Source organism: Emys orbicularis, chromosome 25 (assembly GCF_028017835.1).
Source record: "Emys orbicularis isolate rEmyOrb1 chromosome 25, rEmyOrb1.hap1, whole genome shotgun sequence".
Classification (NCBI taxonomy): Eukaryota; Metazoa; Chordata; order Testudines; family Emydidae; genus Emys; species Emys orbicularis.
This window is the reverse complement of record NC_088707.1, coordinates 13261670-13287676: the sequence shown is the minus strand read 5'-3', so window position 1 is coordinate 13287676 and position 26007 is coordinate 13261670. Positions and strand designations below refer to the sequence as shown.

At 48.4% G+C, this 26007-nt stretch overlaps 1 protein-coding gene across 1 annotated transcript in view; it reads right to left on the bottom strand.

The window, feature by feature from the left end:
* Window positions 1-3114: 3114 nt before the first annotated feature.
* WNT3 (Wnt family member 3) overlaps window positions 3115-26007 on the bottom strand; it is a 91115-nt gene continuing 68222 nt past the window's right edge. The window contains exons 3-4 of the mRNA XM_065422514.1: window positions 5860-6125; window positions 3115-3594 (exon numbers count right to left, since the gene is read on the bottom strand). Coding sequence (XP_065278586.1) covers window positions 3115-3594; window positions 5860-6125 — 746 coding nt within the window. The remainder of the gene's footprint in view (window positions 3595-5859; window positions 6126-26007) is intronic.

Sequence of the window (26007 nt, the reverse complement as noted above, 5' to 3'; positions counted from 1 at the left end):
ATCTTGGAATACTGGGAAAATTCCAGAAGACTGGGAAAGTGCTAATGTTGTGTCAATATTCAAAAAGTACAAGCAGGGATGACCCGGTAACCAAAAGCCAGTTATCCTGACATCCTGGATAAAATGATGGGAAAGTTGATATGGGATTCAATTGATGAAGAATTAAAGGATAGGAATAATGCCAGTCAACTGGGGTTTATGGAAAATAGGACTTGTCAGACAAACCTGATATCATTCTTTGATGAGTTTACAAGTTTGGTTGATAAAAGGTAACTGCATAGCTGTAACTGCTATATGTTCGTAATACATTTGACTGGGAACTGCAGTATATTCTGATTAGGAAATCAGCACTATAAAATACCATTCAAGCACGCAGTAACTGGGTTAGGAACTGGCTAACTGACAGATCTCAAAACATAGCTGTCAATGGGGAACCAGAGTTAAATGGAGGTGTTTCTAGGGTGGTTCCGCTGGGATTGGCACTAGACCTGATGCTATTCAGCGTTTCCATTAGCCATGTGGAAGGGAATACAAAGTCACTGCTGATTACAATTTGCAGATGACACAAAGATTGGTGAAGTGGTAAATGAGAACAGGGCAGTCATACAGAGCGAGCTGGATTTCATGGTAAACTGGGCCCATTCAAACAAGATGCACTTTAATACAACCAAATGTAAAGTTACATATCTAGAAACAAAGAATGCAGGTCACACCTACAGAATGGGGGACTGTATCCTGGAATGCAGTGACTTTGAAAAGGCCTTGGGTTTCATAGTAGGCAAGCAACTGACCACAAACTCCCAGTGCAATACTGGGACAAAAAGGGCTAACATGATCCTCAGATGGATAAAAGGGAGTCGGAAAGTAATTTTACCTCTGTGTATGACATTGATGAAACCGATCGTGAAACGCTGTGTCCAGTTGTGGTGTCCACATTCTATAAAGGTTTTTGAAACATTGGTGGGAATACAGAAAAGAGGCCAAAAAATATTTGATGGCTGGAGAAGATGCCCTACAGTGAGAGACTTCAAGAGCTCAATCTGTGTCGCTTATCAAAAAGAAGATGGAGAGGTGACGTGATCACAGGGTATAAGTACCATCACAGGGAGAAAATACCAGGTACTCGGAAGGGTTCTTTGATGCACTGGAGACAGGCAGAACAAGAATTTGGAATTTGGCACACGTTTTTAACAGTGAGTGTGATTAACGTTGGAACAAACCACCAAGTGACGTGGGGGAGTCTCCCCTCTAGAGGTCTCTAGTCTGAAAAAGACGATTCATCCCACACACCAGTTATTGGGCTCAATACAGGGATATTTAATGGCCTGTGTCAAACAAGAGGTCAGACAGTGGTTCTCAAACTTTTGTCCTGGTGACCCCTTTCACACAGCATGCCTCTGAGTGCGACCCCCCCCCCTTATAAATTAAAAACACTTGTTTATATATTTAACACCATTATAAATGCTGGAGGCAAAGCGGGGTTTGGGGTGGAAGCTGACAGCTCGCGACCCCCATGTAATAACTTCGCGACCCCCTGAAGGGTCCCAACCCCCAGTTTGAGAACCCCTGGACTAGATAATCTAATGATCCCTTCTGGCCTTAAACTCTGTGGTTCTATTTAAACTAATGCCATTGAGGTCTGTGTAGGAGTAAGCTACATTGGACACCATCAGATGCTGTCTTGATGTTTGCTCATTGTGATATTTCCCTGTAGAAAGCTGCTTGTGATAAGCACTGTCACAATACGGCAAGTGATTAGTTTTTAGTGTCCATTGTTTGTGTTAATTGAGGTGGTGTCTTAATGCAGTCACCTGTCCAGCAAGAGAGTCGACCATTCCTGTGGATAGACTGATCTCACGAGGCTCCATAACAAGTGAACGACACGGGCTCTCAAGTGTATCAGTTTAAGTTCATTTACTTTCTCTTTAATGTCTTAACAGGACAACAACAAAAAGCAGATTGAAATAGATTTATCTCCAAATATATATATATATATATATATATATTTATATAATATATAATCTTAGTCAACTCAAAGATATATACATTGTATAATAAATAATGCTTATAAAAAGAGAGTTTTCTGAATATAAAATTTAAAAAATCAACAACCTCTACAACTTTGTACAAACTTTGGATACAGCAGGTTGATGGGAAGGATTTTCCAGTCAGTGCTAGAATACTGGGCTACAGGAAAAATAATTACAAGGCAATAAATGTGCTATTTATTTATTAAATACCTTTTTTTCTTGAGGAAACAAAATTCCTTGCTTTTTTAAAGTCAGGTACTTGAAGTATTAGGAACGTCCCTACAAGTGGTGGTGTGGGGTAGGGAGCGGCGAGGCTGGGTGTGGTAAGGGGAAGCCAGCCGGTGTTCGCATACACTAGCAGTGGAGACGGGAATGGCATCAGGGGCTGTGGCAGCGGCCAGCTGGAGAAGTGGCTGCTAGGGAAATAGCTGGAGAACCCGCTAGACCAAGCGAGAGCTAAAGGCGTGCTGGGGAAGCAGTGATGAAACCATTGCTGGCCATGCTCGGTTCTGAGAGTGGCAGAAGGGTTGGAGTTCCTTAAGGGGGAAAGGAGGAAGTCTACATTTTCCTATGTTTCACACTGTTAAATCCAAGTGTTAGAAGTTAAACCAAGCCTGCACAGCTGCTGTGTCAATGCACCTCTGTCTTGACCGCAAACACCCCATGTGGTCCCAGTTGTGAGTCCGTTACACACCTCTTCCAATACATCTCAGTCCTGACCTGTGTCACCTCCCCCACTTGCCAGAGCAGATTGCCTGTCATGTTGACGCTTGTCAAACAGAGTGGAACTAGCAAAAAATCAGTCGATATGTGACCTAAAGTGGATATGGAATGTCTGAGCCATTGAGCTGCCTGGGAGACGTCTATTAGGTGTGGAGAGCCCACGGCTGAGTCTCCCGTACAGAAGCTAGACTTCAGCTTGCTCTCAGTTTGGCTGTGGTATTCATGAAGGGAACACTTGTCTCGATATACATCATGGCACAGTTTATCGGGTACATTGGGGTCTTCGGCGCCATCCTGTGACACGAGGCTACCGTGCGAGGAATGACGCTCCCAGGCTCTGGCCTAACACCCCCTGCGTTAGTTACTTGCAGGTGTGGACGTCGTAGATGCGGATGCACTCCTGGCAGCTCACGTAGCAGCACCAGTGGAAGATGCAGTGGCACTTCTCTTTCCGCTTCTCAGTCCTGGTGTTGTGGCCGCGCCCACAGCACAGCAAGTCGCATCCGTCGATGCCGTGGGAGGTGACGTTGCATGTTCTGTCCCTGGTCCCGAAGGAGCCGGTCTCTGGGTTGGGCTCGCAGAAATTGGGGGAATTCTCATAGTATACCAGGTCTCGCTCGGTTGGGGGTTTGAAGAGGGCATACTTGGCCCGTAGGGTTTCCACCCAGCCCCGGGACTCACGGTGCTTCTCCACCACCATCTCAGAGGCGCTGTCGTACTTGTCCTTCAGGTAGTCACCAATTGCCCGAAAATCTGGCTGTGCCCACCAGCAGGTCTTCACCTCACAACTTCCTGAGAGGCCATGACACTTACACTTCAGGTGCATGTGATCCAGGATCGTCTGTCCAAAAGACAAGAAGTAGACAGTCAGCCTGGAAGCTCCAGCCCCACCTGCTTGGTTTCAAATTGCTCTTTTGAGGTCGCATGGATTTACCCCAACTCTGATCTGAGCCTGGGCTGAAGCCTGCCCACGTCTGATTTCTAAATGCCCTCTGCGATATTGCCTATGGACCCATCACTGCACAATGGCTGCATCAAGGAGCAAGGGTTTGGGGTTAAAGCACAGAGTGGGAGGCAGGAAACATGAATTGCAATAGGAACATAAGACTTGGGTCATCAAGTCCAGTTCCCTGCTAGTACAGGCAACCCCATCATATCATCTGGTTCATAAATGTATCAAGATCCATCCTAAAGCCAGGTAGGTCTCTTGCCCCCACTACACTTGTTAGGTGGCTGTTCCAGAGCCTCACTGCTCTGTGAGCCCAACAGACTTTCTGTGTGTCCTCAGACAAGTCATGTATGCCAAAACTCTCCAGCTGACCCCAATTTGGGCTGCCCATCTTGAGATAGCTCCCGACCTGCTTTCCAGAAGCCTCACGCACCAGCACCTCTCCTTGACCTCAACTGGAGTTGCAGGTACTCAACCTCCGAAAATTGGGACCTACTTGAAAAATGTTGCATAAGCCTCTTTGTTTCCTCAGCCATAAGATGCAGGTAACATCAATCTCCAATTCTGAGACGTGTAAAACGCAGTCTTTAAAGCCCAGGATTAAATCCTGCTGTCTCAAAATCTTGGTTTAGATTTATCTGGACTATCCTAGACCAGCCAGCTTTGCTTTTGACATTTGAAGGCTGAAGGAACAAAAATATTTTCTATCGGAGAAGCAGAAGTAACCACATTAAATATCCGGCCAAATCTGAATATTCAAGACTCTGTACATCAGCGATGTTTGGCAGAATAGAGAGTGTTAACGGATGATTCCTGAGTGCCAACCCCGCCTCGAGAGAAAGTAGCGCAATTCTAATCCGCACTTATCTGGGGCCTTCATCCAAGTGCTTTACAAACACTCAGGGATTTAGACTCATGCCCCTCCTATTAACCCGCTAATACAGTTGGGGAAACCGAGGCACAGAGCAGTTAATCGACTCGCTCAATGCCAAGTAGTGAGTCTGTGGGAGAGCTGGGAATAGAATAGTCCCTGATTCCGTGTGCCACATCTAAACTAACACGACAATCCTTCGTCCTTGTGCACTCCCTCTGTCAGCCTGGCGCAGACAGGGACGGGGGCTTGTCATTCTAAGGATTGGTCTCTGCAAGAAACTTGCACTGGGCAAGACCAGCTGCAAAGAAATCACCTCCGTGTGAAGTAGAAAATCCCTGGCTATCTGTTAAAATCCCTGGGCCTTTGAGTTGGGGATGTATTGCCAGTTTCGTGAGAGTAAAAGATTTGAGAGTAGGAGAGCGGCGTTAAAGAGAACCAAGCGTTCCCATGTACAGGTGCTGTTACAGCCTGCAGGGAGAGTAACTCCTTTGCTTTGTCTGTTTAATGGTTTAGATGGTACAGCTGGGCAAAAAACCCCAACCCAACCCCTCATAAATCACCTGTCTGAGTAATGCTGCCTGTTTGAAAACGGCCTGGGAAGAGAATGCGGTTACAATGCTCACAGAATACCTGTGTAGCAAGCTGTAGCTCAAGACATGCTTTGCCCCAGACCTGGAGGAAAGGGGAGGGCTCCAGTGACCAGCACCAAGACTGTATCTTAATTTGGATTTCTCCGGCAAGTGAAGAGCTGCAAACCCTGGCTGGCATTCCCCTCCCACTCCCTGCACCACAACAGCCTGCCCATGGGGAGCGTGGAAAGTACGTGAGCTGGAGATCATTGTGCGCCACATGTTGGTCTTTCAGATGCTACCTTAGGAGTTAATAAGGTCCCTTGCGTCTTATCTGCTAATGTGGCCAACACTGACTCACTGGAAGGCTGCTATCCTAGGAGCATGGGTGCATCAGTGGGGTAGGGCATGGGGTCCGGGTGACTAGCTGTGCCAAGTGCGTTACCCCCCTGGTTTTATCCTGCCCCAGCCTGAATGAAGAGAGACATTGGGTCAGTACGTGGAGATGCTCGGCGGTTACACTAGGGCTGCGTGCATGGCAGGGTTTATTCATGGCTGTACGTGCAGCCAGGGCCTGATCCACCTTCCATGAAAATCAATCGGAGTCTTTCCATTGACTTGGTGGGAGTTGAATCAGGCCATCTGCACATGCCAGGGGACTACAGCATGTGCGGGTTTTGTGGCAGAGACAGGTGGGGTGGGGAAGGCACTCACCGTTCTGCCTGCTTCATTATTGTGTCTGTTCATGGCTGATCGGGCATCCGGACGGTTCTCTCGGGCATCTGCAAACTCCCGGGAAACCAGAACGCCAAAGTCAGCATCCTCACTGCAGCCCCCCCATTTCCAACCATCACCTGGGGGTCCCTTGTGGTGCGAGTCGCAGCCGCAGATGGTGGAGGTGCCCTCAGCACAGGAGCGGGTGACAGCGAAGGCCACGCCGGCCGAAGCAATGGCGTGGACAAAGGCGGACTCTCGCGTAGCTGTGAAGAGACAGGATTTCTGTTTGCAAGAAGCTGGGAATGGGCGATTGGGGGATGGATCACTTGATGATTCCCTGTTCTGTTCATTCCCTCTGGGGCACCTGGCATTGGCCACTGTCGGAAGACAGGATACTGGGCTAGATGGACTTTGGTCTGACCCAGTCTGGCCATTCTTACGTTCTTGTCCATGGGATTATGTGCTAGGTTAACGTTTAGCCGCTTCCCTTCCCCAAGTACCCACCGACTTCTGTGAATCTTTTTTAAAAGGTTATTTATTAATTTTTCAAAAAAATAAAATCCCAAAACCGAGCAGTTCCCTAATGAACAAGAGCTAGAGCCAGGGCCTAGATGCGGCCCGTGCTGTGTAAGGGGGAAGGGGGATATTGTGCTGCAGTCGGGCGGTTCTATTCCCTCTGTGTATGGCAGGGGTCTCAAAGGCCTGGCCCACGGGCCACCTGCAGCCCGAGAACCTCCCCACTGCAGCCCGCGGAGGAGAGACGCATGCAGCCACGCTGCTGGCTCTGTCTGCTGCAGGCGCCGCCCCCTGCAGCTCCCATTGGCTGGGGGCGAGGGACAGAGATAGCATCACTAGTCGCCGGGCAGAGTCAGCCCTGGAGGCAGCGTCACTTTTTTCCACAATGAATATAAACAAGTGAAAATACCGAACTCAACTCTCTGATGCCCACCTTGCTGCAATCCTGAAGGTTTCAACTGCTCAGTCACGGAGGCCAAACATCAACAAACTGACAGAACTGAAGCGTTGCCAGGTTGTCTGGCAAACACTAAAAACTCTCTGGTAGGTGAAGAATTGTACGAAGTCATGTGACAGTTTTATTATTTCTAAGAAATTCAAAATAAAAAATACAATATAAACATTTTCTTTTCTGAACACCATCTTCAGTGACCTTATTGGCCCGCTGGCAGGATTTGAGGACTGGCCCTGGCCCTAAGGTAAATTGAGTTTGAGACCCCTGGTGTACGGCTTTGGTGAGACTGATACTGGAACACTGTCTAATTGTGGTGTCCACACTTCAAAAAGATAAAAGTCAAACTGGAAAGGGTTCAGACAAGAGCTACAAGAATGATTCATGGGCTGGAACAGGTGCCTTTCAGGGAGACGCTAAAGGTGCTCAGCCTCTCTAATTAAGCCAAGAAAAGGTGAAAAGTTGCCTTTACCGTGGTCTATGTATATATGTAAACAGGAAAAAGCTGTCTGATGATAGGGGACAAATGTATAACAAGATCTAATGGCTGGAAGCTGAATCTAAACATCCAGACTAGAAATAGAGTTCAGTTTTTTTAACAGTGAGAGTGATTAATCATTGAAACAGCTTCCCTAGGGTGCAGTGGATTCTCCATCTCTTGCAGTCTTTAAACCCAGCCTGCTTGTCTTTCAAAAAGACACTCTCTAACTCAGCCAGATGTTCCGGGCTCCATGTAGGAGTCACTTGGTGAAATTCTCTGGCTGGGGTGATGCAGAAAGTGAGACGAGATGATCAGAGGTGGGTAGATTCCAAGGCCAAAAAGGCCCATTGTGCTCATCTAGTCTGACCTCCTGCATTGCACAGGCTGGAGACCTGCTCCCAAATAATCCCTAGAGCAGATCGGTTAGAAAAACAGCCAGTCTGGATTTAAAATGGTCAGGAATGGAGAATGGTCCCTTCCAGCCTTAAAATCTCTGAATCAGAGAGAGAGTACGGCTGAGGGGCTTCAAATCTCAAACCTCACATTCAGGGAAATGAATCACTGCAACAAAGGAGATAAAGGGGAAACCGCTTCCCTGAATCAGAGCACGGGAGAAACTGGAGGACCTGGAAAACAAGCCAAAGAGAAGCAATCTTCATATTCTGGGCATTCCACGGGGTTTCAAAAGTAGAACTACCCTGGCTTTGCGTCCATGAATGCTCCCAGAGGCTGAGTGCAAAGAGTTGAACAAGGCAGGAAAAACCGACCTCTGTCCCCCCTAGAAAGGCTCAGTGGAAAGAAAAGGTCAATTGGCAGCACTCTGGACAGACAGAGAATGGTGATGAGGCAGTGATGGCTGCAGGGACCAGCGCACAGGATGGGAAGTCAGGCCCGGCTGCTTCCACCTCACGGTGTGAGCTTTGGCAAGTCCCCTCTCTGGCTCCTCTTTCCCCAGCGTAGCAGGTACAGAGGGGGGAACCAGTTCTCTGCAAGCCTGTCAGATCATTGCTGAGCTGTTCCTATTCGTTCCCTGAAACTCAGCAACAGCACAGGAGCCTTTTCACTCCCAGCTCCGGCAAGTTGCCGTTCTTCACCCTGCTGCAGTTCTAAGGGTACGTCTTCACTACCCGCCGTATCGGCGGGTAGCAATCGATTTATCCGGGATCGATATATCGCGTCTCATTAAGACGCGATATATTGATCCCCAAACGCGCTCACCGTGGACTCCGGAACTCCACCAGAGTGAGCGGCGGTAGCGCAGTCGATGGGGGAGCCGCGGCCGTCAATCCCGCGCCTTCTGGACCCCAGGTAATTCGATCCAAGATACTTCGACTTCAGCTACGCTATTCGCGTAGCTGAAGTTGCGTATCTTGGATCGATCCCATCCCCAGTGTAGACCAGCCCTAAGTGACTGGCATGCTGCTTTTCCATGTACCGCACCTTTAAACTGCTCAGAATCTGCTGCCTGCTCTGTTCTTTGCAGGTTGGTAGGAGGTGCTCAATGCATGCTCTCAAACCCATGGAGAACTTACTTTTGGGGTTTATTTTGATTTCATTCTAAAATAAAAGTAATTCAGGCAGATTGTGTCTAACTCAGCGAGCTCTGCAGAGTACTGCAAATACATGGGGTCATCTTTCACTAGTGCACAATCAAGCCCTTTAAAGAGAAACCAAAGCATGCTGCCTTCAGACTGGACAAGAACATGCCATTTGCTTCTGTAATTATAGAGGTGTCGTGCACAGACAGTAATTTATGAATCAGCAAGTTTATTAGAAACAAAATTCACTTGGCTAAGTTGTGCTTGGGCACATGGAGGGAACTTAGAGACGAGCTGGAGGGTTTGATTCCTGAGGGAAGAGGAAGACTCTGTGTCTCTAGCTGTGCTAGGAGATTGAGGGGGCCAGTCTAAGCCCTGGTCTACACTATGAGTTTAGGTCGAATTTAGCAGTGTTAGATCGATTTAACCCTGCACCCGTCCACACGACGAAGCCATTTTTGTCGACTTAAAGGGCTCTTAACATCGATTTCTGTACTCCTCCCCGACGAGGGGATTAGCGCTGAAATCGACCCTGCTGGGTCGAATTTGGGGTAGTGTGGACGCAATTCGACGGTATTGGCCTCCAGGAGCTATCCCCTGTGACCGCTCTGGACAGGACTCTCAACTCAGATGCACTGGCCAGGTAGACAGGAAAAAACCTGCAAACTTTTGAATTTCATTTCCTGTTTGGCCAGCGTAGCGAGCTGATCAGCACAGGTGACCATGCAGAGCTCATCAGCACAGGTGGCCATGGGAGTCCCAGAATCGCAAAAGAGCTCCAGCATGGACCGAATGGGAGGTACTGCATCTGATCGCTGTATGGGGAGACGAATCCGTGCTATCCGAACTCCGTTCCAAAAGACGAAATGCCGGAATATTTGAAAAAATCTCCAAGGGCATGAAGGACAGAGGTTATAACAGGAACCCACAGCAGTGCCGCGTGAAGCCTACCAAAGAACCAGAGAGGCAAATGGCCGCTCTGGGTCAGAGCCCCAGACATGCCGCTTCTATGATGAGCTGCATGCCATTCTAGGGGGTGCCCCTACAACTACCCCACCCCTTCCGGGCTACCTTGGCAGTTATCCCCCCATTTGTGTGATGAATTAATAAAGAATGCATGAATTTGAAACAACAATGACTTTATTGCCTCTGCAAGCGGTGATCGAAGGGGGGAGGGGAGGGTGGCTAGCTTACAGGGAAGTAGAGTGAACCAAGGGGATGGGTTTTCACCAAGGAGAAACAAACAGAACTTTCACACCGTAGCCTGGCCAGTCATGAAACTGGTTTTCAAAGCTTCTCTGATGCACAGCGCGCCCTGCTGTGCTCGTCTAACCACCCTGGTGTCTGGCTGAGCATAATCAGCGGCCAGGCGATTTGCCTCAACCTCCCACCCCGCCATAAATGTCTCCCCCTTACTCTCACAGAGATTGTGGAGCACATAGCAAGCAGTAATAACGACGGGAATATTGGTTTCGCTGAGGTCTAACTGAGTCAGTAAACTGCGCCAGCGAGCTTTTAAACGCCCAAAGGCACATTCTACCACCATTATGCACTTGCTCAGCCTATAGTTGAACTGCTCCTTACTACTGTCCAGGCTTCATGAGCCAGGGGAGCAAGGGGTAGGCTGGGGTAGGTGCGACCGCGCGGTGCTGCCAACTGGGAGATCAGCCTGAGGCAGAAGCCTCCAGCTGGCATGATATTCCAGGCCGGACTGAATCTCCATTAGACGAAACTTAAAGAAGAGAATGACCTGGAGTCACTCCCATTTATGTCCAGGCGCCCCCGACCGACCTCACTGAGGCCAACCAGGAGCACCCACGTCTGCCCAGGCGCCCCCGACCAACCTAACCGAGGTCAGCCAGGAGCACCCACAGGACGACGACAGCTAGCTGTCGTATTGTACCGTCTGCCATCCGCAAGGCAAGGCAAGGGGATGCTGTTGTGTAGCACTGCAGTACCGCATCTGCCAGCAGCACCCAGGAGACATACGGTGACAGTGAGCTGAGCGGGCTCCATGCTTGCCATGGTATGTCGTCTGCATGGGTAACCCAGGAAAAAAGGCGAGAAACAATTTTTTGCCGTTGCTTTCACGGAGGGAGGGAGGCCTGACAACATGTACCCAGAACCACCCGCGACAATGTTTTTGCCCCATCAGGCATTGGGAGCTCTACCCAGAATTCCAATGGGCGGCGGAGACTGCGGGAACTGTGGGATAGCTACCACAGTGCAACGCTCCAAAAGTCGACGCTAGCCTCGGTACTGTGGACGCACACCGCCGACTTAATGTGCTTAGTGGGGACACACACAATCGACTGTATCAAATCGATTTCTAAAAAATCGACTTCTATTAAATCAACCTAATTTCGTAGTGTAGACATACCCTAAACGTCTGCAAGAATGGAGAGGAATTAGTCATGGCAGAGCAAGGAGGGATGGGTTAAACCAAGGGAGAATACAGATACAATGAGTCTGCTAAGCAGGGGCCTACCATTCCCATCAACGCACTTGGGGGTAGGGGAGAGACATGGAGGCACATTCCCGTCCTGGGTAAGGGAGCAAAAATTCTGCAAGGCCTTGATGCAAAAAGAAACTTTGCAGTCGGGGACGTGGTGGTGGTCTGGAAGCCAGGAACAGCAGGGAGGCAAGGCGCTCGGTACCCATCAGGGAGACGTGTGCAGAGCAGGCTGCAGCAGGAGCTGGGGAACCACATGGGGAGCAGGCTGTGACTGATGAACATTGCAGCCAGGAGCAGCTTGGGGCAGGACCGAGCTTGGGCAGGGAGCCAGTGCAGAGAGGCCCCAGCGAGATACACCACTGGCTGATCCTGGCCTGGAACCCTGCCTACGCCTAGAGCCATGGAGTGCAGAGGGCAACCCAGGCATTACACCAAGAGAGCTCTAGCCCTCTGCTGGGCTGCTCCCCAGATGTCCAAATAGGAATTGTTCTTTTTACTTTGAGCTGTAACTATTTAGGCCACTGTACACAAAGGATTTCACAATCTGTCCCTTTCTTGCCAGCCTTCATTTGGTCAAGTGTCTGAGTGGTTAGTGGGACCCACGAGGGTTTGCACCTATGGGGCCTAGCAATTGAAGTGCTTGTAGCACTTGCCACCAACCTGTGGTACATCTGGCACGCTACTGGCACCTTAGGGACTTGGTGTACGCCAGCCTTGAGCACCCTTAATAATGACAAAGATGCTAGCAATGGAGTCCCAAGGAGAATGGCCCGCAGCGCTAAGGACAAAAAGGAGACGTTTTAAAAATATATTAGGTACAAAAGGAATCCTAACAGTGATATTGGCCCATTATTAGATAAAAATGGTAGAATTATCAGTTGTAATGCAGAAAAGGCAGAATGGTCAGTAAATATTTGTGTTATATTTTTGGAGGTGGGGGGAGATGATGAGGCATATTAGATAATGAGGGGGATGAAACACTTTCCATTGCATTAGTATCTTAGACGGATGTTAAACAGAAGCTACTAAAGTTAGACATTTTTAAATCAGCAGGTCTAGATAACATGAATCCAAGAGTTTTAAAAGAGCTGGCTGAGAAGCTCACTGGACCATTAATGTTGATTTTTGATAAGTCTTGAAACAGTGGGGATCTTCCAGAAGACTGGAAGAAAGCTAATAATGCACCAATATTTAAAAAGGTGAAACCTGATGACATGGGGTAATTATAGGCTTGTCATTCTGACACCTATCCCAAGTAAGGTAATGGAGTGGGGGATATGGGACTTGATTAATAAAGAAGTAAAGGAGAATAGTATAATTAAAGCCAATTAACATGGGTTTATGGAAAATAGATTCTGTCAAACTAATTTGATATAGTTTCTGATGAAATTACAAGTTTTGTTGATAAAGGTAATAGTGTTGATATAACAAAATTAGACTTATGTAAGATGTTTCACTTGGTACCACACAACATTTTGATTAAAAAAAATAGAATACAAAATTAACATGGCACATATTAAATGAATTATAAACTGGTTAACTGAAGGGTCTCAAAGTGTAATTGGAAACAGAGAATCATCTTCCAACAGGTGTGTTTCTAGTGGGGGTCCCACGGGGATCGATTCTTTGGCCCTATGCTATTTAATATTTTTATCCATGACCTGGAAGAAAACAAAATCACCACTAATAAGGTTTGCAGAGAACACAAAAAATGGGGAAGTGGTAAATACTGAAGAGGACAGGTCACTGATTTAGAGGGATCTGGAACACTTGATTAGCTTGGGCATAAGCAAAAAATATGCATTTTAATATTGCTAAAAGTACACCTCTAGGAACAAAGAATGTTGGCCATACTTGCAGGATGGGGGATGCTATCCTGGGAAGCAGCGACTCTGAAAAAGATTTGGGGGTTGTAGTGGCCAATTACATTTTGAGACCTATCAGTTAGCCAGTGAAGCTGTTGCCAGCTGTTGGATGTATATATGGGAATTCTGAGGGCTAGAGAGGTTATTTTACCTCTATTTGGTTCTGTTGATGGCTGCTAGGATACAGGGTCCAGTCCTGGTGTCCACAGTTCAAGACGGATGTTGATAAATTGGAGAGGGTTCAGAGAAGAGCCACAAGAATGATTAAAGGTACTGTGCCTTATAGTGATCAGGAGTGCAATCTTTAGCTCAGCAAAGAGAAGGTTAAGAGGTGACTTGATCCCAGTCTATAAGTATCTACATGGGGAACAAAGATTTCATAATGGGCTTTTCAATCTAGCAGAGAAAGGTCTAACACGATCCGATTGCTGGAAGCTGAAGCTAGACAAATGCAAACTGGAAATGTGTAAATTTTTAAGGATAATTAACCATTTGGACAACTTACCAAGGGTTGTGGTAGAGGCTCCATCCCTGGCGATTCCAAAATCAGTACAGGGTTTGTTTGAAAAGACTTTCGTTCAAAGCGGAATTATTTGGGGGGAGTTCTATGGCCTGCGCTATGCAGGCATTCAGATGAGATGATCACACTGGTCCCTTCTGGCCTTGGAATCTAGGGATTTGGTTGGCAAGGAGTTAAGAGGCAGTTGCCATAGGTACGAGAGTGAGTGGAAATGAACAATCCTGATGACTTAAATGTTCCCCTGAGCCCCGAGAGTGGCAGGTCAGTGCGGGTGGGAGATGCGGTGGCCCAACTTCTTATCCAGAGCTTATACTGGGGATGATCAGTGCTGGGCCAGCTGGCTCAACCATTACGAACAAGCTGCTCGAATAACTAGCTGGGAAGAGGTCGCCAAGCTGGATTTTCATGGCCTGCTGCTCCAAATGAGCAGCCTTCAACACAAGACAAGAAAAAGGGGAATCTGTCACCAATTTTGGCTATTTCCTCCGGCACCTGGCCACCAAGGTGATCCTGGACTATGACAACCAAATGCAGGATTTACTGGCCAGGGACCAACTTGTGACATGCAGCTGGGGGAGAAATCCGGATAGTTCTTTGTAAGGAGAAACCAAATGGGCTGGAAGAGGCCCTCAAGATTGCTGTGGAGCTGGAACTAGCCATAGAGGCTGCAGAAGAGCAGGACCTAGCCCCTAGACACAGGTGTGCAAGGCTGAACTAGAAGACACTACAGCTAGAGGAAAGACATGGGACTCAGCCCTCCAAGAACTAAGTGAGGGCAGGAGAGCGAAGCAGCGAGCTGTTAACAGAAAGGGAGCCCTGTAACCCAGCAAGAACCAATGGGGGGTGGAGGGAGAGAGAGGGACACAGGAAGCAACTGAACTTTGAAAGACCCTGAAAGTACCCGTAGGAGGTACTGGGCAGATCTACGATGCTGGAGGTTGGAACCACAGGCACGTCCTGTGGGAATACCCACAGCAGGGTAACGCCTGGAGGCAAGACATCTACCAAGGACAGGAGCCAAGAGCCAGGCCCCATCTGCAGACCTGTAGGGTCACAGTGAGAGACAACAGCTGCCAGTGAGATCAGGTCCAAATGCTACATCATTTGTGAGATCAATGGACACCCACTTACAATTCTGGTAGGCTCCAGAGACAGGTTTCCATTCCATACTCACAATCATGACAAAGAGCCACCCAAGGAAACGGAGGAAGTTAAGACCTTTCAGTGTGGTGCTCCAGGTTGCAAATCAAGCTCAGTTTAAGATCATGGGAATAAGGCAAACAACGGTCACTCTACTGGCTGGCAAAGGCCTGTTGGTTCTGCATGCTGGGCCTGGCCAGTGACTACCGGCAAGTAGAGGTGCACCAAGATGACCGACAGAAGATGGCATGCACCACCAAACAGGGCCTCTTTGAGTTTGGCCTCTGCCTTTTGGCCTCTGTATTGTGCCTGGGCTGTTCCAAAGGCTGATGGATGTCATGCTGGGAGACTGCAGGGCATGTCCTGCCTAGTGTAACTTGATAACGTTGTCACTGTGAGGTGATTTGAGGAGCATTTGCAGAAGCCAGGAACTGTGCTGGAGAGGCTACGCGAAGCCAGCTTAAAAGTGAAACCAGCAAAATGCATCTTTTCTGTGATAAAGTAGATTACTGGAGGCATGTGATCTCAAAGAATGGCATAGCGAAAGACCTGGAAAAGGGAGAAGCCGTCTGATTCTAGCCAGTGTCATGTTCTGTCACTGAGTGCAGAGTTTCACTGGCTTGGCTTTATACTACCAGCGTTTCATTGTTGACTTTGCCACAATTGCACAGCCACTACCCAAGCTGGTAGAGAAGGGGCAGATGTTTGAGTGGACCACCCCATACCAAGAAGTCATTCTGGAACTAAAGTGGAGGCTCGTGTCTTCAACAATACTGGCCTACCCAGATCCCCAGCTACGGTTTGTCCTAGACCCCGATGCCAGTGAAGTTAGCATTGGCTCAACCATATGGAGACCAAGAAGGAGTAATTGCGTGCATCAGCAGGACCCTGAACAAGGAAGAACAGAATACTCCACAATTGTGAACTGCTGGCACCAACCATTTCCAGCACTTCCCCCTGGGGAAAGGTCTTAAATCCGAATCACCCTTCACACAAGAGATTCTATAATTTCCATGAACCCCAAGGACAATTGGCCCAATAGTTTGAGCAGCTAGCTCAGCACAGGAATGCTGATGCCCTGGCCAAGAGACCGAGCCTGGACAGGGCCAGCCATGTGCTCAGGATGGAGAAATGAAAACCTGCCAGCCTAGCAGCAGCCGTGACACCAGCAGAGGTGGGAGGCGCCAATGCAGAGCCACAATGATGAAGGAGGGACAAGCCACAGACCCAGGAGTTTCCCAGCTAAGGTGCTGGAAGGAAGGAGGCTGTTGGATCTGCCAGAAGAGGCACTGGCAGGCCCAGGTGTACATACATACAGAGAAGCCTGGCCTGACGTGCACCTAGAGCAAGGCTACTGGTTAGGTATCGATGGGGGGAGGGATAGCTCAGTGGTTTGAGCATTGGCCTGCTAAACCCAGGGTTGTGAGTTCAATCCTTGAGGGGGCCACTTAGGGATCTGGGACAAAATCAGTACTTGGTCCTGCTAGTGAAGGCAGGGGGCTGGACTTGATGACCTTTCAAGGTCCCTTCCAGTTCTAGGAGATAGGATATCTCCATTAATTATTATTATTATTTTGATGGGAAGTGGAGAACATAGAATCATAGACTATCAAGGTTGGAAGGGTCCTCAGGAGGTCATCTAGTCCAACCCCCTGCTCAAAGCAGGACCAATCCCCAACTAAATCATCACATAGTGGTCCCCAGGGATTGGTGCCTGAGATTCTGAAGGTGTTACATAGCAGGAAGATGCGGGGAGCTTTCCTAAAGGGTTCAAAATCAGTACCACAGGCCTGGATAGCGCAGTCTGTTAGGGGCTGGGTAAAGCTTCCCTATACCTGGGGGGCCCATAAGACAGCACATCCTACACACACACTATCTATGGTTCCCACCCAGCTGAGCCAGCCTCTAGGGAGGGTAGCTATGGCTGTTCTGGGGCTCTGTCACTGGTAGTTGATACACCCTCACTATCGCAGACTACTTCTCCAACCAGGCCGAGGCCCAGCCACTACCTGAGCAAGAAGCACAGATGTTTGCTGAGGTGTTTGTCTGCCAGTTCGGCACACCTCGCTCCTTGCGCGCTGACCAAGGGGGAAACGGTTGTTATTTCCACAGCCTGGCCCCTTGAGCCACCAAATTGCTGTGACAAGGGGCCTGGTCTTGCTGCACATCCCGTTTCAATCTCTTCGTCACAGGAGGGTTTGGCACACACCATTCTAGAGAGCTAAAATCTGGCTTTAAAACCGTTTTCAGTTTTGAAAATCGCTGCCCCAAAGGCTCATGGGCGTTATGCACCACTTGAAATAAATGTTGAGCAACTGAGGTCATGTGGGGGACAATTATAGAGCCAGGGTTTGAGCCCCAGGTGTGGGCAGACAAAAGTTATAAGACCCTATTGGTTTTGCAAAATGCTGGGTGGGGGGTTTCAGGGGGAGCTGTATCTTGGGATCTCCTTGTTCAACTGATCCCATTTCTGGGTCACTCACTCTGTCTAGCCCCCCTCCAGGAGGCACACAAATGTCAAGACCATCCAAGTAAGCATGCAGATTTTAGAGTTTTAGAAGAGTCAATCTTTAACCAGAAAGTGCTGGTCGGCCTTACCTAGAATGGAGCCGGTGCTCCATTATAATATACCATCGTTACTTGTCTTACAGTAGTTCTGTAGAGCAGCACTCCCCACTGAGATCAGTGCCCCTTTGCCCCATCACTGGGCAAACCCATGAGAGAAGGCTTTACAAATCCAACACCCAAAGGTGGGAGGAGAAACAGGCACAGAAATGGGATAGGCGAGGTCCAGAAAGGGACTTAGGTGTTGAACAGCCTCTTTAGTTTCATACATCCAATGTTTTTACTCTTATTTATCACGCCTCCTGTTTTTGTCTCATCAGCAAAATTTACCTGCAAGGATTTAAAAAAAAAATTCCAGATCCTTGATCAAGATATTGAATACTATTGGGTCAAGAACAGATCTCTGTGGGACCCCGCTAAAAACTCCCCCACTGGATGATGATTCCCCATTTACAATCCCTTTTCAAGATCTATCATTTAGCCAGTTTTTAATATGTGTGATATTGATTTTGAAAGTGCTACTATTTTAATTCTGTCAGCCATATTTAAATCAAATGTCACACAGACGTTTGATATAACATCACCACGGTTACTCTTAGCAACCAAACTTGTCATCTCATCTGCCATCCTTTAATTCTTTACTCACTGCGTCCCATGTCAGGCTTTCCATGATGTGACCTTGTGTGGGGCTGGGGCCTCAGTGTCCTGTGCGCACCACACCCAGCCCAAGAGAAATCCCTTTCCAATGTCACCTTCAGGCTGATGCCGAGCAAGCCAGGGCCATCTGACATGCTCCCTGTTGCATGGAGACTTTGCTCCAAACCCATCTGGGGCTCAGTACTCATGCCCCAGCCCAACTAGTGTCAAAATCCTCCCGTCTACTCCTTTGATGCTGTCTCAGTAGTGACAAGCTTGGCAGGTTATTGGGTGGCTCTAGATCAGACCTATGGTCCAGCGAGCCCAGTATCCTGCCACTGACAGTGGCCAGCACCAGTTGCCCCAAGAAAGGTTCAAAGCAGTTATGGTCTAACCTGCCCCCAGGAAAAGCTTCCTCCTCAGCCTCCAATAGTTGGTGGTTCTGGCTCTGAAGCATGAGGAGTGATAGCCCTTCCAAGACGCTTGATGCCCCTGCTGCAGAATCACCACTTGCACTAAAGGAGTAGACTTCGCCAGCAGTACAGGGCATGTGATACTCAGTTGAAGCAACATGCTCTAGGTAATAGATCAATGGACTGAGAATCAAGAGATCTGGGCTTTACTTCCAGCTCTGCCACTGATCTGCTGTGTAACCTTAGGCAAGTCGCTTTTCCTCACTGTGCCGCTGTCCCCTGCCATCCTTTTTCCTCCTTATCTAGTCAGACTGTAAGCTCTTCTGGGCAGGGACTCTCACAACAGTGCCCTGGTCTGGGTTGGGGCCTCTAGCTGCTTCTGTACCACCAGTAATACATAAGTAGTTCTGATTCTATGCAGCAGATGAGAGCAGTGACAACAGCCCGCTAACACTTAGCCAATGCGTTATCCTACTTGGCCCCTCTCTAGTGCCCCCCACCAGGGCTCTCCACACCATGCTTGCAGCTGCGAAGAATTCCCCTCTATTCGGCATTGGTGAGGCCTCATCTGGAGTACTGTGTCCAGTTTTGGGCCCCACACTACAAGAAGGATGTGGAAATATTGGAAAGAGTCCAGCGGAGGGCAACAAAAATGATTAGGGGTCTGGAGTGCATGACTTATGAGGAGAGGCTGAGGGAACTGGGATTGTTTAGTTTGCAGAAGAGAAGAATGAGGGGGGATTTGATAGCAGCCTTTAACTACCTGAAGGGGGGTTCCAAAGAGGATGGAACTCGGCTGTTCTCAGTGGTGGCAGATGACAGAACAAGGAGCAGTGGTCTCAAGTTGCAGTGGGGGAGGTCTAGGTTGGATATTAGGAAACACTATTTCACTAGGAGGGTGGTGAAGCACTGGAATGGGTTACCTAGGGAGGTGGTGGAATCTCCTTCCTTAGAGGTTTTTAAGGTCAGGCTTGACAAAGCCCTGGCTGGGATGATTTAGTTGGGAATTGGTCCTGCTTTGAGCAGGGGGTTGGACTAGATGACCTCCTGAAGTCCCTTCCAACCCTGATATTCTATGATTCTATGAATGCAGAAAAAATGCACCCTAGCAAGGAAGCCGGCTGTGACTCAGAGGTTGAGATTTTGTGTGTATGACACTATGCAGCACAAAACAGAAAAAATAAATGGTTTGTAAAAGTCAGACAAGCATCAGATGCAAAGACAAAGCAGCGGCACCCAAACAAACAGGAAGTTTGAATGCCAAATAGACAGTGGGGCATGTTCCAGGGCAGGCCTGGCGTCAGGGCGCTCCCATGGCACGTTCCAGGCCTGGCATCAGGGCGTTCACATGGCACGTTCCAGGCCTGGCGTCAGGGCGCTCCCGTGGCACATTCCAGGCCTGGTGTCAGGGCGCTCACGTGGCACATTCCAGGGCAAAACTGCTCAGTTTTTCATCATGTCTATCACAAGTTAATAGAGATTGTGAGGCAGACACCTCCTCTCAAAATCACAATTGCTCAATATGCCCCTGGGCCCTACAGCAGTTATTACATGGAAAAGTGACACTAACAAAGTGCTGAGTGTATGTTAGTTCATGTTTCAATAAACCGTAGCAGAGGGAAGCAAGGAGGTGGTGGCAGAACTGCGTGATTTGCAGAGAACTGGCTGGTCACTGTTGGGAACCTCGGCCCTTGTGGATTAAGCCCTGGATTTTAGGTGCTCAGCTCCTAAATTCTAATCCGAACTGTGAAGCGGGTGCCTCCTCTAGCCTTAGGCAAGTCGTGCCACCCACCTGTGCCTCAGTTTCCCTTACAGTTTAGGGGGGATGATAGTGACTCACTTTGTGGTGGGGCAGTGAGAACTGATGAGATCATTTGATTAGCATCGTGGAAAGCTTGCTGATTACACAGAACAAAAAACTTTTTATCAAACCATGTTTTAATCCTAGTGAACAGCGGGGCTCGAACCATAGTGCTGTTATGGCAAGAGTCAGTCAATAGATGTCGCTGTTCTACCTAGTCTTGCTTTTAGTTCTTTTTCTTGGTCTGTGAGCAAGTGTTTAGTCTTTGAAGAAATGCTGTTGTGTTGTAAGTTTTGTTCTGTGGTTGACCTTTGGGAGACACTCTGGCAGACAGCAGAGTTTGTTCTCTGCTTTATTCTCTATATTTGGGGCAATTCCGGGTACAGAGTAGCTTCATGGGGACTGGGCATTGATATGCGGTCTGGGATTTCTGGAAGAGGGGGTGTACTGCATGCTGTTTGGGACCGTTTCTGTCCCAAGACTGGTGCATATGTGTAAATAAAGCAATTTACACTAGGAATATTCCCAGACTCCATGTCCCTGATTTGTCCACCATTGGGACGCCAACCAGCAAGGCCCCAGATTTGTACTACCTCTCGGCAGAGGGGCACCAGTATTAATAAAAGTCACTTTGCTCCTGTGGGTCACAGAAGTCAGATTCTAGCTTATGCTGTGGGTCTAGACTGTGGTCCAGCAATTCAGTTCATTGTCTAGTATTCTATCCAGTCCAGTTGGAAAGTCTCAGGGTGCTATTTTCAAAGTGGCCAGCTTTGCTCTACTTCTGCTCCCACACAGTCAGTGGAATTTTTACCGGTGGCTTCACTGGGACCAGAATTAGGCTAATGCTAAGTGGTTTTTGGAATTCTGTACCCCTAGTGATGGGATTTTCCCCAACTCCCTTGGAGAGACTATTTCAGCCTTTTAACTCTCACTATTTGGCCCTATTGACATTGGGAAGAAAATGGTGCTTGAGTCGCGTCTCCCACTCCACTAACTCCTAACTTGGTTTATCTGGCCCTTGAGGATGGGTCAAAGGGTTCTGAAATCATTTCCCAAGCTAGCTTCATGTAGGGGTGCTAAACCATTCTTTGCAAACACATCCCTCCGTTTAGGCTGGGCATTCTCCTTTTTACCATCCTGCACAGAGAATAGGTGACAATCCCCTTAGGAACCAGTGTTTTAATCCAGTCTAGAGTTAGGCTAAGCAATGGTTCCTCAGCATTGTTATGTGTACGCTGGGCCTGGCCCTACATGCAGAACCAGATGGTCCCAGCCTGAAAGACAAAGGATGCATGCGGGAGAGAGACACAGCAAGGTGAAGTGACCTGCTCACAGTTAGCCAGACAGTCATTTGACAGAGGTCTCACACCCAGTCCAGGGCCTTCTCGGGCACCTCGCTGCCTCTCAGCTTCAGAAAGAGATTTTTTCTGTCCATAAAGGCAGAAGGAAACATGAGTGAGCCGCAGGAGCATCAAACATGGTGATTCTGCAGTGTAGACAGGACTCATGCTGGAGCAGGTCCTAACGTTCTCACCCCAATATAAAAATCAGCCTAAAGGCCACCTACACTGCTCTCCCCACCAGGGCATGGGCCGGGGTTACAAAACTGTGCACCATGGTTAAATGTTGTGGTGTAGGTGGGACCGTGTCCACCTGTGTGTGTACAGCCCCTAGCACAGGACTGCCTCAGGCCTCACTGAGCCTTTGGGTGCTAGGGTAAAAATACAATTAATACATGAACTCCAGTGGGACCCATAAATGCCACCATAACATAAATAGTTAATAACTGCACCCACTGAGTGGGTCATTGTGTCTTGCAGACAGGGCCCTTCGCACGGGGCAGAAACACGGGCCTATGGAGTGGAAGCAGGCTACCTTGGTTCTAGTGATCATGAGCTAATTCAGTTAAAACGAAATGGAAGGATAAACACAAATAGGTCTGCAACTAGGGGACTGGATTTCCAAACGGCAACCGCTAAAAAATTCAGGGAATTAGTTAGGGAAGTGGACTGGACTGAAGAACTCAAGGATCTGAATGTGGAGGAGGCTTGGAATTAAAGTCAAAGTTGCAGAAGCTGTCTGAAGCCTGCATCCCAAGCAAGGGGGAAAAATGTGTAGGGAAGGGTTCAGTCCAAACTGGACAAGCAACAGAGCAAGTATTTCAAACCGGTGCTGAAGAGAAAGCAGAAAGCCTACAAGGAATGGAAGATGGGATGGATCAGCAAGGAAACCTTTCTTGGAGGTCAGAAAATGCAGGGGAAAGTGAGAACTGCCCAAAGCCAAGCAGAGTTGGACCTTGCAAAGGGAATTAAAACCAACAGTAAAAGGTTCTTTAGCCATATAAATAAAAAGAAAGAAGAAGTGGGACCACTAAGCACTGAGAATGGGGCAGAGATTAAAGATAATCTAGGCCTGGCCCAACATCTAAACAAATACTTGACTGAGTTTATAAGAAGGGGAATGAGTAGCTGAGGGATAGTAGCCGGGAGGCTAATGGAAATGAGGACATGGCAGTAGAAATGACCACATCCGAGGTAGAAGTCAAACTCAAACAGCTTCATGGGGAAAAATCAGGGGGCCCAATTAATCTCCATCCAAGAATATCAAAGGAACTGGCTCGTGAAATTGCTGGCCCAATAGCAAGGGTTTTTAATGAATCTGTAAACTTGGGAGTCATGTATCAGAGGGGTAGCCATGTTCATCTGTAGCCACAACCTTGGGAGCTGTACCCTATGACTGGAGAATTGCTAACATAGAACCTCTTTTTAAGAAAGAGATAAAAGTGATCAGGGAAACTACAGGGCCATTAGTTTGATCTCAATTGTACGCAAGGTCTTGGAACAAATTTTGAAAGCAAAAGTAGTTTTAAGGACATAGAGATAAATGGTAATTGGGATAAAATTCAGCCTGGATTTATAAAAGGTAGATTGTGCCAGACCAACCTGATCTTCTTTGAGAAGATAACTGATTTTTTTAGACAAAGGGAATGTCTAAAGGTCTAATCTACCTGGCTTTCAGTAATGCAGGTAGATTAGATCTATTCCACATGGGAAATTATTAGTTAAATTGGAGAAGATGTGGATTAATATGCGAATTGAGAGGTGGATAAGGAACTGGTTAAAAGAGAGACTACAACAGGTCGTACTGACAGGTGAACTGTCAGGTGGGAGGGCTGTTACTAGTGGAGTTCCTCAGGGACTGTTCTTGGGACCAACCTTATTTACCATTTTCATTAATGACCTTTGCACAAAAAGTGGGAGTGTGCTAGGGTGACCAGACAGCAAGTGTGAAAAATCGGGACGGGGGTGGAGGGTAATAGGAGCCTATATAAGAAAAAGACCCAAAAATCGGGACTGTCCCTATAAAATCGGGACATCTGGTCACCCTAGAGTGTGCTAATAAAATTTGCAGATGACACAAAATTGGGAGGTATTGCCAATACACAGGGCCGGCTCCAGGCACCAGCCAACCAAGCACGTGCGTGGGGTAGCACCTTAGAAGGGGCAGCCAATGTTGGGGTGGCGGGGGGCTCTCGCAGTGTTTTTTTTTTGTTTTGTTTGGCGGGGCGGCGCTCGAGGGATTTTTTTTGTTTTTGCTTTTTGTTTCGGCCGGGCAGCGCGGGGGGTATTTCGGCGGCGCGGCCCGGCGCTCCGGGGGTTTGGGCGGCGTGGCGCGGCGCGGTGCTTGGGGGTGGGGTTTGGCCGGCCCAGCGCGGCACTCGGGGTGGTTGGGCGGCGCGGCGCTCCGGGGGTTTGGGCAGCCCGGTGCGGCGCTCGGGGCTGGGGGGGGGGGGCGGGGGTTTGGGCGGCCCGGCCTGGCGCTCGGAGGGGATTTTGGGCAGGGGTTTGGGCGGCCCGGTGCTCGGGGGGGTGTTACGGCGGGGCGGCGCTCTTCTTTTTTGCCTCGCGCGGCAAAAAAGTTAGAGCCGGCCCTGCCAATACAGAGGGGGACTGGAATATCATACAAAAAAATCTGGATGACATTGAAAACTGGAGTTTATAGAAATGGGATGATATTTAATTGTGCAAAGTGCAAGGTCATGCACTTAGGGACTAACAACAAGAATTTTTGCTATAACCTGGGAACATATCAGTTGAAAGTGACAGAGAAGGAGAAAGATTTGGGTATATTGGTTGATGGCAGGATGACTATGATGTGGCCATGAAAAGGTTAATGCAGTCCTAGGATGTACCAGGCGAGGTATTTCCAGTTGAGATAGGAAAGTGTTATTTCTATTGTACAAGCCACTGGTGAGACCTCATCTGGAACACTGTGTGCAGTTCTGGTCTCCCATGTTTAAGAAAGATGAATTCAGACTGGGACAGGTGCAGAGAAGGGCTACTAGGATGATCCGAGGAATGGAAAACCTACCTTATGAGAGGAGACTCAAGGAGTTTGGCTTGTTTAGCCTAACCAGACAAAGACTGAGGGGAGATCTGATCGCTCTCCATAAATACATCAGAGGGCTGCACACCAGGGAGGGAGAGGAATTATTTAAGTTAAGCGCCAATGTTGGCACAAGAACAAAGGGCTAAAAACTGGCCATCAACAAGTTTAGGCTTGAAACTAGGCAAAGGTTTCTACCCATCAGAGGAGTGAAGTTTTGGAACAGCCTCCCAAGGGGAGCAGTGGGGGAAAAAACCTGGGTTCAAGACTGACCTTGATAAATTTATGGAGGGGATGGTCGGATGAGGTTGTCTACAATGGCATATGGCCTGTCTGCAACTTCTCATAGTAAATATCTCCAATGGCTGGTGATGAGACACTAGCTGGGGGAGGGCTCTGAGTTACTACAGAGAATTCTTTCCCATGTGTCTGGCTGGTAGGTCTCGCCCACATGCTCAGGGTTTAACTGATCGCCATATTTGGGGTCGGGAAGGAATTTCCCCCTACATCAGATTGGCAGAGACCCTGGGCGTTTTTATTTTGTTTTGTGTTTTGCCTTCCTGTGCAGCATGGGGCACAGGTCACTTGCAGGTTTAAACTAGTGTAAATGGTGGATTCTCTGTAACTTGAAGCCTTTAAGTTATGGTTTGAGGACGTCAGTAACTCAGCCAGAGGTTAGAGTCTGCACGGGGTGGGTGGGAGGGGGAGGTTCTGTGGCCTGTGACATGCAGGAGGTTGGATTGGATGATCACAATGGTCCCTTCTGGCCTTCAGTCTATGTAACCAAGTCAGGGACACCTGGGTTGCACCTGGATCCTCTGACTCATTTAACTAGTCTCAATGGGACCTAAAATGATTCCTTCATATTTTTTTCTTGCATGTGTGGCTAGGAAGGAGACGTGGTAGAACTCAGCTGGGTTACTTTTTATTTAAATGTAGACATGACCTTACGGTGACCAGCAAAAGGGGAATCTGCCTTGTGTCTTCTCAGGGGGACTGATGTCTGAGACCTTTGGTTCAGAGAGAGAGAAGGGTTTGCTCTACGCTTCCCCCCCATCCCAGTCAGCTCTTATCTAACCCATGTTTGCTAAATACAATCCTGCCAGTCAGGCTAGGAAATCCCGATTGATGACTCTCCGCCATCCCTGCAACCCTCACCTCTATGGACGACCAGAGCATCAGCAGGTTTATTGCACCAGATCCGACAGTGCAAGCTGAGTGAGGGGGTAGGAATTTGTATTTCGATGATTTGTAACTGTAACTCACCAGCTGAGGAAAGAAGCTGGCCAGTCTGGAATGGGATTCAGGAGACAGGGTCATTTTCTGCCCCTGCTACAGCCTTCCTGCGTGACCCTGGGTGAGTCACTTAGTACTTGCT